The sequence below is a fragment of the Podarcis melisellensis genome (assembly GCF_964234715.1).
Source record: "Podarcis melisellensis genome assembly, chromosome: 6".
Classification (NCBI taxonomy): Eukaryota; Metazoa; Chordata; class Lepidosauria; order Squamata; family Lacertidae; genus Podarcis; species Podarcis melisellensis.
The window spans coordinates 90551039-90569827 of record NC_138538.1 but is presented as its reverse complement, the minus strand read 5'-3'; the positions used below and the strand labels follow the sequence as shown (position 1 = coordinate 90569827).

Below are 18789 nucleotides of genomic sequence, written 5' to 3'. Positions count from 1 at the left end.
GCTGCTCATGAAAGTCCCGGGTTCACACATTCTGGGATGTTGCATATGGGGTGATTGCTAAAAACTGGGTTGCCAGCTCTCATGAACCTGAACCCCTCGGAAGAGCCCAGTGGGCAGGAGCTTAGTGGTTGCGTGTGGAGGTCCCCACGCCACCCCTCAAAATAATTCACACATCACACATAATTTTAGTTTAAGGTTTTTGGCATAAAAATTAAACAACTTTATTTTTTTTAGTTTAAGGTTTTTGGCATTAAAAAAAAACTTTATTGAAATTACAAATTCTGTGAGTGGTTGCTTAGGCATTGGTTATGACTATCTGTCCCCCTGCCTGGGACAGAACTGACTATCTGAACTCCCTCGGAAGCAAGTGAAGGGGTATCAATATTGGGGATCAGTTGAGGTGAGCGTCAGTCCCTCACCGCTCACCCAATCTGCTCCCCAAGGCTTGCTGGCCCTGGTCCCATTTCAGGGTTTGGACGAAATCATGGCAAGCCCCAGGATTCCTTTAACGGAATTCCCTTCCACCACCATGGGTGGGGCAGGCCCAGCCTATCCTGACCCCTCCTCCACCAATTTTTATAACCAATGCCTGACCGCAACCTTACAAGTTGTGACGAATTGACAAGTAGTAGGCAAAAACCAGATGGCACCAGCCGATCCACCAAATGGCAAAATTCCTACTAGGCCCCTGCAGACGACCCCATAACAGGCAAAGCAAGGTTAACCAGGACACAGGGCGGGCGGTCGGGCAGGTGATCCGATTCACTCAGCGAAAAAGAAAGGAAAAGGCTAATTGCTAGAATATTTAAAACTTTTGGTCCTACCCACCCAATTTTCAACAATTTTGACCCAGCAACCCAGTCAACCAATCGTTGCTTCAGGCACTAACCATTTAACCTGCCTGGCAACAGAGGTTTGGCCTGGTAGACCCCACCGCAACCCATGCTCTCATTTAGGGGAGAACATGCTATGCAGGAAATTCCGCCTGGCGGGCTAGAAAATTAATCCTGGCTGAAGATTAGGTGGGCTCCCACACTGGCTATGCCAACTAGTTCAGGGATGAAGTCTGAGAGACATGGGGGTGGAGCATACAGCAAACACACTTTATCAGGCCTGGCTCTGGAGATACCATGCTGAGAATGCTATCTTCGTTTGTCCGGAGTGTGCATATCATCACCTCATGAGCCCGGTGGTGTGTATTACCCTGTCAAGCGGCAAGAACTTCACCACGCCTTGATCCACTTCCTCAGAAATCTTGGAAAGCAGGGGAGTGCCACGCCTTAGTGGTCAAGACATTGCTACCAGCTCCAGTGGGCTGGGGGAAGTGAATACATGGGGGAGGCGGTTGCAGAAGCCAGCAAGTGAATGAGCAGGCTGGTGTTGTTTGCTGAACTCTCCATCTTCTGTTTAAAAAACACCGCTTGGTTGGGCTGAGGAACCAGGTCAAAGTTTTCATGGGCGTGCTTTGAATTCCATAATTTATAAAACCACCGCTGAGTCAGCAGTCTGCAAGACAACCTGAGGATTGTGACGCTGCCTGGCTTGTTTGCACAAACATCTTTCTCTTGTGTAAATGCCTTTGTTGCATGGCACATCCATTGTCTCCTGCATCCCATAAGATGCTCTGAAGGGTGGTTCTGGTGGACAGCCCTTCCTTTTGCTAATGATTGTCCCATTTCTACCAATTCTGTGATGTGTTTCCAGACCAGCACCTACTTTACTTTGCTTCCCTCGGGCTTTAGCACTGTGGTAGCCAGCTTTGCAGATAAGATTTTTTATAACCACTTCAGTCTTTGGGCTTATCCACACTTACCTTTTCCACTGCTCTTTCTGAGCATGGTCTGCACTTTAAAGCTCTGTCCATCTGCACTTTAAAGCTCTCTCCATCTGCACTTTAAAGCTCTGTCCCTGAGCACCCCTTATTTTTGCTCCGGAGCTTTTCCAGCAAAAAAATTCCCACACTCTTTAAAGCTGGAATGAAGCAAATGGCAATATGCAGAAAACCTGAACTTGGGGAAAGCTCTGGGCAAAAGACATGGAGTTTTAAAGCATGGAAAGTGCTGGGCAAAGGGGAAGTGTAGATAAGCCTTATATTGTATTCTTCATATTGTAATGGCTCTTCTTCCCTCTTCTCCTTCTCCTTCTCCTTCCTTCCTTCCCTCCCTCCAAATCTCCTACTTGTAGGAGAGGAAAATTGTCCCGACCGCATCTGGAAATGGTACTTCTATTTTTAATTGCATTCTCCCGCTTTCTCTTCACCAAGGTTTACAGATTGTGCTCAAATCCATCATGAAGGCAATGGTGCCTCTCCTGCAGATCGGTCTCCTCCTCTTCTTTGCCATCCTGATGTTTGCAATCATTGGCCTGGAGTTCTACAGCGGAAAGCTTCACCGGGCTTGCTACGTAAACAATTCAGGTGAGGAACGTCCCATATCCCCTCTCCTTTTCCAGCTTAGTTCTAGCCTTTGACTTCTCAAGTGCTGCCATGGCAAACATAGGAAACCATCAGGCAGGGGCGTAGCGTGGGGGGTGCAGGGGGGGGGCCGGCCGCACCGGGCGCAAATCCATGGGTTAGGGGGCGCAAATTACTTGCCTTGCCCCGGGTGCTGACAACCCACGCTACGCCACTGCCATCAGGGGCTTCCAGGGTGGCCACCATGGCACCGATTTGCCCCATGGGATGTGGCTCCTCCTCCGTTGCATCTTGGTGCCACTGCTGGTGGGAGGCTGCTTCGATTTTCCTTCCCTACCACAACAGGAGGAGGAGGTGAAGGAGTTGGCCACTGGAGTCGCACCATGCTCGCCTCTGTGCTTTTTGGACATGGGGGGGGAAGTGGCCCCCACCCCAAAAATGTTGCTGGGGGGGCAAAAGGGCTTGGCCCCCAGGAGCTGGTGCCCCTTCCCCAGACCTCTCACCCTAAAAGGCTCAAGGAAGATAACAATAGAAACATTGCCAGCAATAATAATTAAAATAATAACTTATTATTTATATCCTGCCCATCTGGCTGGGTTTCCCTAGCCACTCTGGACGGCTCCCAACAGAATATTAAATATACGATAAAAGATTAAACATTTAAAACTTCGCTAAACAGGGCTGCCTTCAAATGTCTACTAAAAGTCAGATAGTTGTTTATTTCCTTGATGGGAGGGTGTTCCACAGGGTGGGCGCCACTACCGAGAAGGCCCTCTGCCTGGTTCCCTGTAACCTCACTTCTCGCAGTGAGGGAACTGCCAGAAGGCCCTCAGAGCTGGACCTCAGCTGAATGATGGGGGTGAAGACGCTCCTTCAGGTATACTGGACCGAGGCCATTTAGGGCTTTAAAGGTCAGCATCAACACTTTGAATTGTGCTCGGAAACGTACTGGGAGCCAATGTAGGTCTTTCAAGACCAGTGTTATGTGGTCTAAGTGGCCGCTCCCAGACTCCAGTCTCACTGCTGCATTCTGTGTTAGTTGACGTTTCTGGGTCACCATCAAAGGTAGCCCCACGCAGAGCGCATTGCAGTAGGGCAAGTGGGAGATAACTAGAGCAAAGCCAAATAAAAGTTCATCAAATTGAAATCCGCACGGAAATATCCTTACTCTTTGCTGACCTCACCCTAAAACATATGCATGCACACACAGTTTGGAGTTTTATGCCAGATTTCCCAACACCAAAAACGACTACACAGGAGAGGATTTTGCTTTGGGGGTTGTGGGTGTTTTGCAGCGAGGTGCATGGGTGTTTGCAAGGCAGCCCGGATAACTTCAGGACATAAACACTAACTGAATCATTTTGTGATGAAAGGGTAGGGGAGAAATGGAAAGATCCTGAGTTGTTGAAACACCTCCCCACCCAGCACCACCAAGTGGAAACCAGAATACTGTTGAAAACCAAATCACTGCCAGATGGCAGCTGTGGTTGTAAGGTTTTGGGTTTCTAAGTAATGCAAGGGGGTTATGAGAATGGATATTTTAAATGCATAGATTCAGAAGCATAAATCACTTCCTTTGCAGAATCCCCCACATTTTGAGCAAGGTGTTTGTGTGTAATATAGAATTTGCAACACTCTAGTGCCCCGCTCGAATGTGGCAAAGAACCTGAACCCAGGGAGATGTTGGGTGAAGCTAGTTGGATAGTTGTTGGATCAGCTCTCATTTGCACCCACTGCATTCTTTGGGGAAAGTAACTGGAACACAATGGTGAGACCATGTGAGGAGGGTCAATACTTAGTCCCTCCCATAAGGAACTCAAAGTCTCTAGGAGCAATTGGGCAGTTTTAACCCACCCACCCCAAGAGTCCTCCTGGGTGCATTGCAGTTGGGGATAATGCACAATGAGAGCCAAATTCTGGTGCTGGGGAGGCCCAGCCTCCTACAGAGAGAGGATGCAGTGTGTATCCATGTGTGCTAACCACACAGAGATGCACTGTGCTCCCATGGAAATTCTTGCTGCAGGAAAGCTGCAACGCCACAACATTTTTATGGGGCAAACCAAATGTCACAGAGCAGTGAGCAGGTTTTTTTGAATTCCCTATAACTTTTCATCAGTTGTCCACTGAAACAAGAGGTGTGGTGTGGTGTGTGTGTGTGTGTGTGTGTGTGTGTGTGTGATGGCCCCCTCCTTTTTGTTGTTTCATTCCGTATCTTGACAGATGAAGAGTTCTTGAGAACTCAGAAGTTTGCCCACAGCACTGTAATATTTGGGTTGGATGTGGAACTGCAATGCCACGTGAGTGAGATGAATAAACACCCACCAATAAAAGATAATGGGAGAGGATTTACCCCAGCAAATTATTTGTCAAAATTACAAATACCCAAATACAGACGGTCATTTACCCTTGCTAGATTCAACGTGCTGCCATCTGCCTTATTGCAGGGCAGATTTGAGGGTAAACCATATGTGGAACGAGTCTGCCCCTGCGGCTTGATGGAGGTAGAAACTGTCTCTCATGCCTTGTTACGCTGCCATTTCTATGGGGATATACGCTCTGTATTTATCACTCCTGTTATACAAAAATCTCCAAATGGGTCCGAACTTCAATGTCTAAAACTCCTGGTAGAGGACAAGGATCTAGAGATCACACTAAGGGTGACCAAATTCTGTGCAACTGCCATAAAACTTAGGGAACAAGCTGTGCTACCAAAATGATTAAGCTTTTAAATGACAATTTTAGCTTATATTTTAGTGATCAAGATTTAATATATATTTTTAACTGCCGCTGTATCTGTATTGTCTCTGTTATACCCAATTGCAATTCAATGTATTCCTCTTGTGTTTTATGATTTTCCTGATATTGTAAGTGAGCCGGAACTGGCCTGTGACCGTAATAATAAAATTCATTCATTCATTTGGGTTGGTTGCAATAAAGGTTATACAATACTGTGGGTCTTCCCTGCTCTTGGGGACATTCCTTTTGCTTTCCATTGATTCACCTGTGTCCTATTGGTTTAACCTGTGTGTGATTTCAGGTGAATTGCAAGAGTTGGATCCGCCTCATCCCTGCGGGGTGCAGGGATGCCCTGCAGGTTATGAGTGCAGAGAGTGGATTGGTCCCAACGACGGGATCACTCAGTTTGACAACATCCTCTTTGCTGTGTTGACTGTCTTCCAGTGCATCACCATGGAAGGATGGACTACAGTGCTGTACAATGTGAGTAAAACCTGCAAGGAACGACTCTGAAGATAGATCTTCCACTTAACCTACATTGTGATGTCTTTGGTTTGCCATGATTACGGTGTTTTCACTTCTTTCCTCTCCATTTCCTATATAGCATAGTTCTTGCCCAGTTCACCTTGCTCAGCAAGTGAGAATCATAATTAGAAGAATCTTTATTTGCATCAGCCACTAGCCATAACAATTAAATAAAATAAAACGTACTGAAGATAGAGGTAAAAACTTAACTATACAAAGTACATTTTGGAGGTTTACACCAATAATCCAATAACAGATCTTATTCTAATTGCCCCCGCTAAAAATCTTACAGTTTTTGCTGTCACCTGATCATCTTGATCTACTAAAAGAAAGGACACAGTAGCAATGGTTGAGTCAACCTACACAGACAATAGTAGAGGGGTAATAGCATCACTCCTCAAATCTTTATAAAGATTGCAAGCCAGAAGCACATGAGCCACTGACTCAATACTGCCACCTCCACAGGGACATAACTGTTTTTCCAGTGGAATTTTTTGAAATCGACCCTCAAGTACGTAGAGCATACTCAATCTTGCAAAAGTGAAAGCTCGTCACTATTTGGGAATTGTTAAATTTTGCAAATAGAGTGCCAAAGTGTCAAAATGACTAGGTGGAAAATAATCATAACTACAGACAACATTTCCTTATTGTGGCCAAATTGTTCTATCACTCAATATCATATAGGCACTGTCTAATTAAATTGTTTGCTTTACTGAAGCCCACTGTTAATAACTGTTGTGGTAATAAACCAGAAAAGTAAAGCTTTTGGTTGACAATTTTAGTCCAAGCACTGTCATGGCAATGTTGCGATACTAAGGATAGTAGACCTGTGGGGTTTCAATTTAGGGAACAAGTGAGTTGTGGGGGTTTCGTACATCCTCAGGCATTATTTTAACAAGTGAGCTGAAGCTGCAGTGTTTTCCTGCCTGTGACTCCCCTAGTTTTTGGTACAGTAGCATCATGTTCAACCACACCTGCCTCCTTTTCCCAAGTGATGTCAGTGTGGACAGCAGGCTTGCATAGACTCAGTTCGTGGTTGCCTGCAGTGAATAAGAAGTACCTCCAGATTGCTAGGTGAAAAAACTTGAAAATTGGAATAATTTATTTGTTTTCTTCTTGCTGTCTCTTTGTATGTGTGAGTGGGCAGGGTAACTTTCCTTTTTTTGTTTTGTTTTGTTTTGTTTCGCAGACTAATAACTTTATCTTTTCAGGAAAGTTAAGGATTTTTCTTTTTCTTTCTTGAGGAAGGGATGGCAACCCATGAGGCGTACATTTCTCTTGCTTTTAATTCTGGTACATTTTGCGTGCTTTTGGATTTCAAAAACCTCCCAAAACCTGTTGCACCAGAGGCAACAGAGGGAAAAGTGAAATACTATATACATCATGGGATGGTATGCTTCTGTCGGACTTCTTACATCTGTTGTGTTTTGGGGGGCCTGTGGGACAGACCAGAGTTGGACAGGACAGGGAGAAAGTTTCAGGCAATGGAAATTTTAGCTGGATAAAAATGGGATGGTGGTGCAGAAAGAAAACCTCAAGGGAAACATTTGCAGGATATAAGTTCCAGAACGTTTGCCAGATCTTCGACTGACAGTGTGCTTTGACAACTTCCAGAGCCAAGGTGACCAGGCTCTGATGTATGAAGTGACCCCTGTCTCCCTTTAGTAAGGTTCACCTCTTTAAATTGTATATGCTCTAGTGTCATGAATGAGCCAGCTCCCAGGGAAAGGTTGTTGCCAACTGAAGAAACAGCCAAGAACAGAGAGGGTTAACTGCCATGCAGGATGAACATTGACTAGTGCCAATTCCCCCACCCATTGGAATGCCGGCTGATAAGGGAATGGTGGGGAGCAAGCTAGAACGTGGTCAAAGCTAGCCAGAAGCACAAACAGGCGGAAAAGAGTTAAGAGACAGGCTCTCAGAGAATGGGGAAGAGGAGGGAGCTGACCCACTCAGTCCGAGGTCTCGATGAATGGGAGGGCTGCAAGACAGGAAGCAAAACAAAAGGCGTATGAAGCAAAAGTTCAGTTGCTTCTGGTCACGCCGGAAGCACTCTTCAGAAGGGTCATATTGATTGATGATGGTGGAGGCTGTGTTAAAGCCGTCCAGATCTATCTGTTTCTTTTGACGATAAATCATCCTTATTAATTAACTACGCTCACTCAAGCCGGGGACTGGACTCCTGACATCTAGCTTAGAACATGGCACTCATTCAGTGCTCTGTTGGTTTCTTTGCAGGTGCTCAGGCATGAAGGACTGAGTAAATGTAGGGTCATGGCAGGTGGTGGGGCTGACTGCTGAGGGAGCTCCAGCTGGACCCTTGATTTGTGTCTGGTTGTGCTCCCTGGTCAACTCCTCTCCAGATGTGTGCTGCTGGATCATCAGGTCTGTGTGGTGCCTCCTAAGCCACATCTTCTCTGTTGGCAACCTGGGTGTGTCCTGGCCACCTCCTCTTAACTTGCAGGGCAGTTTCATGACATCAGGTCAGTTAGAAAACCACTGTCAATCTCCGCAACTATATTCAGCTGCAAGACATTGTTCCAATGTTCTTTTAGGTTTGTTGCTGCTGCTGAAGATGAATAAAAATAGAATCGGATGAACACCTGCATTTGGGTAGGCTCACCCCCCCTTTTGTGACTTAGCCATATGGCATGATCTGTACAGCCATGCAGGGGCTGTCATAACATCAGCCATGGGGGAACTAGCAAGGTATACAAGTTAGAAACAGCGATTAGGCTCCTGACAAAGCAAGTCTTCTGAGGGCAGACACATTCGGTAATTATCTAAAATAAGGCTTCTCAGTAACCCCCACCAGACTCTTCCTGTCCCTTCACATCTCTTCCTCCCCCCCTGCCATGAACTGCGGTAGTACGTGTATTGAAGTGAAATAATTCCATTATAAGTATGCAATACAACTCCTATAGGAATCTGATCATGTAACTGTGCTTAAAGGCTTGGCAGACTCCCTTGGGTGAGGTAGGCAGCAAGAAAGAACATAGTTCTTAATGATGGTGCCGAACTGCAGGCGTGGTGGCTGTGCTCCCCCAGCCGGGAAGTAGCAGAGCAGCTAAGTGCTCAGATTGGTGCCTTCCCCTTTCTGCTAGGAAACAAAGCCCTTGTTTCTTGGTTCCTGTGGCCTGTGCTGCTGTAAATAACTACAAATACCAACCATTTGCGCCTCAGCAAGGTTACTGTAGAGAATAATTATTCGTGTTTCGTCTCTGAGAGATTGAGAGATTGGACTACTCTCTCTGGAGACTAAAGTTATTTGATGCATTCAGTTCAAAGCTGCAAGGGAAATGAATATCAAGAAATGAATTCATTCATTTGCTTCTATTTTATCCGTTTATTTTTCAATGCAATTCCTTTTTTTTTTCAAAAAAAAAGCAACCTCGGGGCCGCTGACAACAATTATGCAGGACAACAAATTCTGATCAGCACAATTTCAAATGAAAAATGCAGCCTGGACAACAGTGACTTATCAAAATAGCAGCATGTTTTAATAAAGGTTTGGTGGCATTTGGAATAAAAATAATATATTTTCAATTACTTGCCAGGCAAGCACTCCTCCACAGAATGCGTTCTTGCCAGGTCTTGTGCTACCTCTCCTTCTAAGGGGTTGGGGGTGAGTCAGGGGTTAGGCCAGGGGTCCAAGCACAACATGAGGGGTGTGTGTGTGTCTGAGGGAGACAGGCAAAGGGTTTTGAGGGGGAATTCGGGCATCTTGAATGTGACAGCATGCTCTTCAGGGTCCTTAGTGACATGAAAGGTTTCTGCACAGCCCCAGTCCTGTTCTTCACATAAAGTCCCCATGGAGTCAAAGCGAGGATGGACTCTGAGAGTGTGGTTGGCATCAGTGTAGCACGATCCAGTTTGTGTTCTTGTTTCAAGTCAAGAAAGAAATGGTGTTTTTTTTATAAAAAAGTCATTGTCAGTAAGTGAAAAATGAACAGGGAGACAGCAACGTTGCAGTTTGATTTTTTTTAAAGTGTGTTTTGCTGCTTTCTGCACGTCATTCATCTATCAAACAACATTTATATGCAACAAATGTTTAGAGGTTTCAATGGCTGACCTCAAGTGAAGAGGTATTCTGTTTTATCTAGGGAAAATGTCAGTCTGGGGGTGGGGGAGATAATCAATTTTACACTTGGCAAAATAAAAATGGAGCACGTCAGTTCAAATGGAAATTACCGGTTATGGGTGGAGAAACATCACATTTGTATTTGTTTGCATGTTTTAAAAAAATCCATTGGGCAGTGGTGGGAATCAAGGTATTTGAAAAGGTCATGGAAATGTATTGGAGCATGACAAATGAGTTTTTATTTTCGCAGCTGTGGTAATCAATTTATTTTGGAATTAAAATAAATTTAAAATTGGTTTAAGTGCATTAAGCAAAAAATGATAGAAATGGGTAGATGATGACGAGAGCCTTTCAGTCTGGGAATCTCCAAGGGGGGTGGTTTCCCATTACAATTTAACTCAAATCGTACTTTCAGAACAGCCCACTGGCAAGATGGGGAAGGCAAGAGAGTAAAGGGCTGTGCTACTCCTTGAACTCAAGACCAGCATTTCACTGTGGTTACATGTTTCTGAACGACAAATGAGCTATTCTGCTGCAATGGCATCTCTCTGAGGTCTGGTGCCATTCACATAAGGCTTCAGCAGACCAAGTAAATAAATGCACACAGAGTCTGATGGTCCTCGTGCAGACTGAATCATGTTACTGTAAATCTCTGCAAGAGCGATTGGCTGAACACTGTGGAATAAAAATGCACCAGCTAGTCATTTCGTTTGAAACAGCCCCTTGCCCGGCTGCCTATGAATGGTCTATTTGGTGCCATTGAAGTGACTGTTTTATACAAAACTGAAGGATCCGGTTTCAGTGAAACGTCTATGGGAATTTTAGAGAAAATCTGAAACAATTTAACTCAGCTTGGTTAAGTTTTTCCAAAAGGTTTTGTGCATCTTTCACACAATGCACCCCAAGACCAGTAGCCTGAGGGACAGTTGGCCCGTTTACCTGAAGTCAGAGCTGGTCTTGGTAGTGAGAGAGCAGGGGTTGGCAAGGCTTACCAGGCATGGGCCAGATCACTCCCGCGGAGATCCTCTGTGGGCCGGACCAGCGCAGCGTGACGCCGGAAATTGCATCTGCGCATGTCTGCGGCACCGGAAATCACTTCTGCGAATGCCCAGACGTCAAAAATCACACCTGCACAGAAGCGGTTTTTGAAGTCTGGGCATGCACAGAAGCAATTTCCGGCATGGCAGACATGCGCAGAAGTGATTTCTGGCATCTGGGCATGCACAGAAGCGATTTCTGGAGCCGCGGAAGAAAGTCCCTGCACCACGCTGCGCTGGTTTAGCACAGTGTGCGGGGACTCGCTGAGTGGGTAGCTCAGTTCAGGAGCGGCTCGTGGGCTGGTTAAACGATTCCCATGGGCTGCTTCCAGCCCATGGGCCTTAGGTTGCTGACCTCTGAGAGAGAGTTTGTGTCATTCCCCACCCAAAGATTTTAGAAACATTTGCTTCAAAATTTGCCTTTTCCTATAGCCTAGAAAATGCATTTTATTTGATATCATAACCACGTTGTTTTCATTGTCACCCAAATCCTGGCCCCCCACATGCATCTAGTACACTTTCTAAATTCCACAGTATCTGCCAGTGAAACCATGAAATCTCATTAAGTAAAGAAAAGTGCCATTTTATGCATGTACACTCAGAAGTGTACTGTCACCTTGAAACACATTGCAGTCTAGTAGCTACTGTAGATCACAGATCATTCCATTTCAATAATGTGGGCAGGATTCACCTAAGGAGCCTCATCAGCTTATGCAATGGGTAGGGCTGCCATATTCCCCAAAGTGAAAATGTGCACGTAGTTGTTGAGCTTTTTTGGCGGAACAAAAAAATCCACCTGGATGCCGTTTGGCTGAGCGATTCTCAGAGCAAAACACGGACGTATAGCAGCCCTAGCAATGGGACTTTCACCATCCCCACCCCCCACCCTTGCAATTGGCTCTGGGGAAGTGCAGAGAACTCCAGAAGAGTGTGTGGAAGGCAAAGATGAGGGAGTGATTGTTCTCTCTGGGGTCATTCCACATCAAATCAATCCAAAAAACAAAGGTTTCATTAATTATTTCTCTCACAGCTATGGATTGTAGGAAAGTTGTACCCAGTAAACATTGTTGTCCCAAAAACGTAAAATTTTGTTACAAGACATAAAACCCCCATAAATTTCATTATTTGCTGAGAAAGAGCATGTCTTTGCAATAATTTTCACCATCAAAACCTTTTGATTCCATCATGCCCACACACTGAAAATTGAGGTTTTCTAAACCTAGTTTTTGCATCAAAAAACTACATTTATAAATTTTTTTAGGCATTTATAAAATCTTTTGAGCGCTGGTCCTTTTTCCTGCAATCCTCATCATGTTACTGAGCTCTGTGCAAAATTTCAAAGAGATCTGATCATTGGCTATGGAGGCAAAAAAAAAAAAAATGTACACAAGGCCGAGGATCTCAAGAGGGACAGAAATGCAGATTTCACGAAACTTTGAAGTGCTATAAAATTAAAACCGTTTGAGATAGAGCATGGAAATTTAAGGGGGTTTCTTTCAACCATAAGGGAAGGATGTACACCAAGTTTCATCAAAATCTGAGATGGTGGGTGACACGACCGCGTTGAACAGATGTGGAATGACCCTCTGGCAAGCTGAAATGCTTCCAGAGATTATGCTGTTTGACAGTGGAACAGACTCCCTTGGGAGGTAGTGGACTCTCCTTCCTTGGACATTTTTAAGCAGAGGTTGGATGGCCATCTCTCATGGATGTTTTAGCTGAGATTCCTGCATTGCAGGTGGTTGGACTAGATGACTCTCAAGGTCCCTACCAACTCTACGATTCTATGATCATAGTGCAACATTGAATTCCAATTCCTTTGTCAAAAAGTTTGCAAGCGGGTTAGGCCAATGGCTGTTATACAGACTCAGGTAATTGCTCACATGAAAAAGCAAATGTTTCTTTTAAAAGAAAAAAGAAGCAGAACATGTTCGCATGCAAACTCAGGAGAGCCTTGGTCAGCAACTAGAGGTTCTACGATTCTATGATCATAGTGCAACATTGAATTCCAGTTCCTTTGTCAAAAAGTTTGCAAGCGGGTTAGGCCAATGGCTGTTATACAGACTTGGATAATTGCTCACATAAAAAAGCAAATGTTTGAGAAATGGAATGTTTTCTAAAAGAAAAAAGAAGCAGGACATGTTCGCATGCAAACTCAGGGGAGTCTTGGTCAGCAACTAGAGGTTGTTGTCAACATCTAGAGGTTGTCATCTGCAGTATACAAAATACTACTCCAAAACCCCATGAACCCCCTAGATATAATCAAAAAACAATGGGAGGACGACATAGGCTATGAGATTAACCCCACTCAGTGGACCAGAATGTGGTCTAAACCCCCCTTTAAATCCATATCAACGAAAAGGAAAGCACTCACTCTAAAACTCAGCTACAGGTGGTAATTAGCACTAATACGCCCAGGAACCTCACCAAAACGCTGGAGAGGGTGCACCTCTACAGGCACATACTTCCACATGTGGTGGGAATACCCCCAAATCCAACAATTCTGGACAACAGAAATATGCAAAATAACTAAGCAAGTATTAGAAATAACCCCAGAACTGGCCCTACTAAACATCTTCCAAGACAATAGTGCCCACTCACATCACAAAGAACTCATAACCCACCTACTCTCAGCAACCAGAAACAACATAACCAGACACTGGAGAGACCTGTCAGGAGAACTGGAACGTGTCCAGAGGAGGGCAACCAAAATGGTCAAAGGCCTGGAAACGATGCCTTATGAGGAACGGCTAAGGGAGCTGGGCATGTTTAGCCTGGAGAAGAGGAGGTTAAGGGGTGATATGATAGCCATGTTCAAATATATAAAAAGGATGTCACATAGAGGAGGGAGAAAGGTTGTTTTCTGCTGCTCCAGAGAAGCGGACACGGAGCAATGGATCCAAACTACAAGAAAGAAGATTCCACCTAAACATTAGGAAGAACTTCCTGACAGTAAGAGCTGTTCGACAGTGGAATTTGCTGCCAAGGAGTGTGGTGGAGTCTCCTTCTTTGGAGGTCTTTAAGCAGAGGCTTGACAACCATATGTCAGGAGTGCTCTGATGGTGTTTCCTGCTTGGCAGGGGGTTGGACTCGATGGCCCTTGTGGTCTCTTCCAACTCTATGATTCTATGATTCTATGAGTAAGCGTGGACCAATGGTGTCAAAGAGTATGGGAAACAGCCTTATTAGAAAAACTGACCAATAAACTGAAACTGACACGGGGACAAATAGAAGAAGATACCTTCACCCCGGGATGGCTTCCCTTTATCACATACACAGCCCAACAAGACAACGACAAGAATCCGCCAACAGCATACGAATCAATATGGCTAACCTGATCCAAAACATCCATCCACCCCACTCACACATGAAAACAAAGTTCACCACAGCCAATCAGAAACAAACAACCACACCCTAGGCAAACCCCCAACCTTTCTCAACACCAAAGGAACACAAGCGAATAGCAAAGAGAACCTGCACAAACGACGCTGTCACAAAATACCGTATTTTTTGCTGTATAAGACTCACTTTTTCCCTCCTAAAAAGTAAGGGGAAATGTGTGTGTGTGTTACGGAGCGAAGGCAGGCTGCGCAGCTATCCCAGAAGCCAGAACAGCAAGAGGGATTGCTGCTTTCAGTGCACAGCGATCCCTCTTGCTGTTCTGGCTTCTGTGATTCAGAATATTTTTTTCCCTGTTTTCCTCCTCCAAAAACTAGGTGCGTCTTGTGGTCTGGTGCGTCTTATAGAGCGAAAAATACTGTATACATTAAGTAAAATAGAAACATCGCTGCCTGACCCCACTCCCACTCACCATTCTCCCTCCACCTCTTCCCCCCTTTTCTTCCTAATGTAACACTAATGTCTCAACAAATGAAACTGATCTGTAAAAAATCTAACTTGAAAAAGAGACATTGCACATACTTTTGTAAACCAAGAAATCTTTAATAAAAATACATTCCAAAAAAAACACAAAATACTAGAGGTTGTCATGAGGGAGGCTGAGGGCTGGCAGGTCAGGAGGCCATTTCCTATCACTGCACACTGCCACATCCTTGGCTCACTTGAGGGTTGACAACAGAGTGCGGGGGTCAAGCACAGGGGCAAGATTCAGCCCAGGAGCTGCCAGTTGCTAACCCCTAAGCTAGAGAGAGATACATTTGTGATGAAAGTGATGATCAGTTCCAGGCAAGGTGTTTGTTGGAAGCATTGTCTCTTTGGCATGAGTCAGGGGATATACATAAAGAGAGAACAAGTGACACCTGCTTTCCAAAAGAGAATGCTAACAAGCACGGAGAGAGCAGAAGTTATTCTAATTAAAATGCATGCTCAGGCAGAAAGACAGAATAGAGACCAGATTTGTACCCAAAGGCGCTTAGAGCAGATCCAAGGTTGCAGAAAAGAGACCAAGCAGAATGGTGCAATGTTATATGCACAATTAATAAACCCTCTTGTTTGGGAAAAGCAAAAGTTGCAGGAGAGAGAAATCAGCTAGCATTCTGGAATAATTTACGCAACAAAACCCCATGTTTTCTTCTTTCACAAAAGAAAATTGAATATGTGAAATATCCGGAATGGATTCTAGATACCTTCATTTGTGCGGCTTGTGTACGAAAGTTGTCCAGGTTTCTGGGTAGAAGATTGGGGGTTGGTGGGAAGGTTTGGGACATGTCTTGTTTGTACCACTTCTCTCTGACCAGTGGAAGCTCTCAGTGACCTAGATCAGAGGACAGAGAGATGGCAGTCAAAGACAATGGCATTGAGTCATTAACTTTGGGCACAATTCCATCACAGTGACCAGGTTTGCCACAGCTCAGACAAGTGCATGGTTCCTCTTCTAATTTCTTGTTCATCCACGGGATAAGGATTCTGGAGTGCTAGGTAAAGGTAAAGGGACCCCTGACCATTAGGTCCAATTGTGACCGACTCTGGGGTTGTGGCGCTCATCTTCCTTTATTGGCCAAGGGAGCCGGCGTACAGCTTCCGGATCATGCTGCCAGCATGACTAAGTCACTTCTGGCGAACCAGAGCAGCGCACGGAAACGCCGTTTACCTTCTCGCCGGAGCGGTACCTATTTATCTACTTGCACTTTCATGTGCTTTCGAACTGCTAGGTTGGCAGGAGCGGGGACCGAGCAACGAGAGCTCACCCCATCGTGGGGATTTGAACCGCCGACCTTCTGATCGGCAAGTCCTAGGCTCTGTGGTTAAATCCACAGCGCCACCTGCATCCGACTGGAATGCTAGTCATTAAATAAACCAATAAACAGTGAAAAGGGCTCTCACCATGCAGATGCACAGAGTGCTGACATATCCTGGCTAGAGGAACGCAAGTGTCAGGGACTGGGCAGAGGAGGAATGGTGGAAATCGCCTCCCCATCCTGACCCTACCAGTGAGGAGGAAGAGGAAGACAGTATAGATTTACAACAGGGGTTTGAGGAAGGTCGCAGCTCAGAGGCGGATGAGAGGAAAAGCTGGGAAATCATGGGAGAGCCAGAACAACACCCAGCTGACACGTTGTCATTAGAAAGCATCCCAGAACCTCCATCGCCCAGAACCCGGCGTGCCTTAAAAGTAGGAGAGCAAAGAGCTCAAAGACAAAGGCTACGCCTCAGACTTTCTTCCTTGTGGCTTCCATCCTCTGTAAGGATGAGCCATGTGATGCTGGCTAAGAACCAGAAGTGGAGTCCAAAAAGTGAGAATGGAAAAAAGGGAAGATGGCTGCATGGCTAGCCCTTTTCCAGGCTCTGCTAGTGTTACACCCATCTACCCGGTCACACACAAGGGGAGGATGCTCCAGAGCAGGTATGACAGGAAGTCCTCCCTCTCTGGAGCCACATTCCCCTGTGTGTCCACTCTAGGCAAAAGGAAAATGTTGTACTTGACTGCTTCAATGATGATACATCCCACACCTTCTCCCTTTCCACCTTTGTGTGGAATACAGTGGTACCTCGGGTGACAAACACCTCGGGTTACAAACACTTCGGGTCACAGACTTCGCTAACCCGGAAGTAGTACCTCGGGTTAAGAACTTTACCTCAGTGACTGGCAGAATCCGAGACCAGGGAGAAGAGTTGGTGGAAGAAGACTATTTACAGAAATACTGTAAAATCAATGAATGTTAGAAAAATGTTGGAATGAAGTTATATTGGCTTTAGTAGAAATGTTATAAGGAACTAAGTAGAAATAGATTATTAATGTATTAAAGGGGGGGAAAAGGTTAGAATATGTTAAGATAATTACAGGACAGAAAACAGAGGAAGATGGAAAGGAATTGCTGAAACAATTAACTGAAGTGGAATACAAAAAGGGAGATGTGAGGAGGTTGTTGAAACAAGTGAATGAAAGATAAGATATCAAAATTATTTGATGTGTCTTAAATTGTTTTTGTTTTGTTTTGTTACTTTAATGTCTTAGTGTTAGTGTTATGTAGTGTCTTTGTTTTTGTATTGTATTGTTTTGTTTATTTTTTTTCTTTTGTAGTGTTTAAACTGTTAATAATTTTTTTTTTTTTAAAAAAAGAACTTTAACTCAGGATGAGAACAAAAATTACGCAGCGGTGGCAGCGGGAGGCCCCATTAGCTAAAGTGGTACCTCAGGTTAAGAACAGTTTCGGGTTAAGAACAGACCTCCGGAACAAATTAGGTTCGTAAGCAGAGGTACCACTGTATGCTAGAAATTGTGGTGTGATGTCCCTTCCCGCTTTAGCAAGCCCTCTAAAGGAGGATGGAGGAAGAAAGGAGCCTACCCGCCAGTCTTTAGTAAAGGCTGGCATCATCTGGGTCCTAATCCCTGTGTGAAGTCCAGATTAACAATAGCATCACAGTAAATGGAACCAGCCCACCGGCTCCTTTTTGGAACTGTGGACTGAATCCCCAATTGCTCTGCGACAGTGATGGTTTTTATGCATTTCAGCGTACAGCTTGATTGGGAATATGAATCATTGTTCAAGTTGCAAAGCCTTATCATCCATGAGTAATAAAATGTGTAACATTGGTTCGCCTGAGGCAAACTTACGCCTAACAGGCCCACTTGGGCCAATCACAACTCTAGATTCTTGGTTCCTGGATTTTTCCATCAAACCTTTTGTTGTTGTTCTTCTTTATCAACTTGAAGACAGTAGCAGGTTGTGACTATCTAGGCAGGTCATACCAGTAACATGTCATCGCTGTATTTTAACATATGGAAATGCAGGCTGGTAAGATTAAACGCTTTTGAAGATTTGATGCTTTTGAATTATGGTGCTGGAGGAGACTCTTGAGAGTCCCATGGACTGCAAGAAGATCAAACCTCTCCATTCTTAAGGAAATCAGCCCTGAGTGCTCACTGGAAGAACAGATCCTGAAGCTGAGGCTCCAATACTCTGGCCACCTCATGAGGGAAAAAAAAAATGGATTTGATATCCCGCCTTTCACTCCCTTTAAGGAGTCTCAAAGTGGCTAACATTCTCCTTTCCCTTCCTCCCCCACAACAAACACTCTGTGAGGTGAGTGGGGCTGAGAGACTTCAAAGAAGTGTGACTGGCCCAAGGTCACCCAGCAGCTGCATGTGGAGGAGCAGAGACGCGAACCCAGTTCCCCAGATTACGAGGCTACTGCTCTTAACCACTACACCACACTGGCTCCCTGGGAAACTTTTCTCTTTTCCAGAGAAGACTCCCTGGAAAAGACCCTAATGTTGGGAAAGATGGAGGGCACAAGGAGAAGGGGACGACAGAGGACGAGATGGTTGGATAGTGTTCTCGAAGCTACCAGCATGAGTTTGACCAAACTGCGGGAGGCAGTGGAAGACAGGAGTGCCTGGCGTGCTCTGGTCCATGGGGTCACGAAGAGTCGGACACAACTAAACGACTAAACAACAAAGATTAAATGCACATCTGTATATGGCAGGACATGGTGTGCCCTGCAGACCGGACAACCAGAACAAATGCCCACACCATCCTGTGGGCACGTGGATGACATGCTTGAGTCTTGATGTTCCTGTATGTGCATATTTCCTT

General features: G+C 45.0%; 1 protein-coding gene across 3 annotated transcripts in view; it reads left to right on the top strand.

Moving 5' to 3' along the window:
* CACNA1E (calcium voltage-gated channel subunit alpha1 E) overlaps positions 1-18789 on the top strand; it is a 505628-nt gene that overhangs the window by 268054 nt on the left and 218785 nt on the right. For all 3 annotated transcript variants that reach the window (XM_081914516.1, XM_081914515.1, XM_081914517.1), the window contains exons 7-8: positions 2264-2416; positions 5451-5632. In XM_081914516.1, the coding sequence (XP_081770642.1) occupies positions 2264-2416; positions 5451-5632 (335 nt within the window). The remainder of the gene's footprint in view (positions 1-2263; positions 2417-5450; positions 5633-18789) is intronic.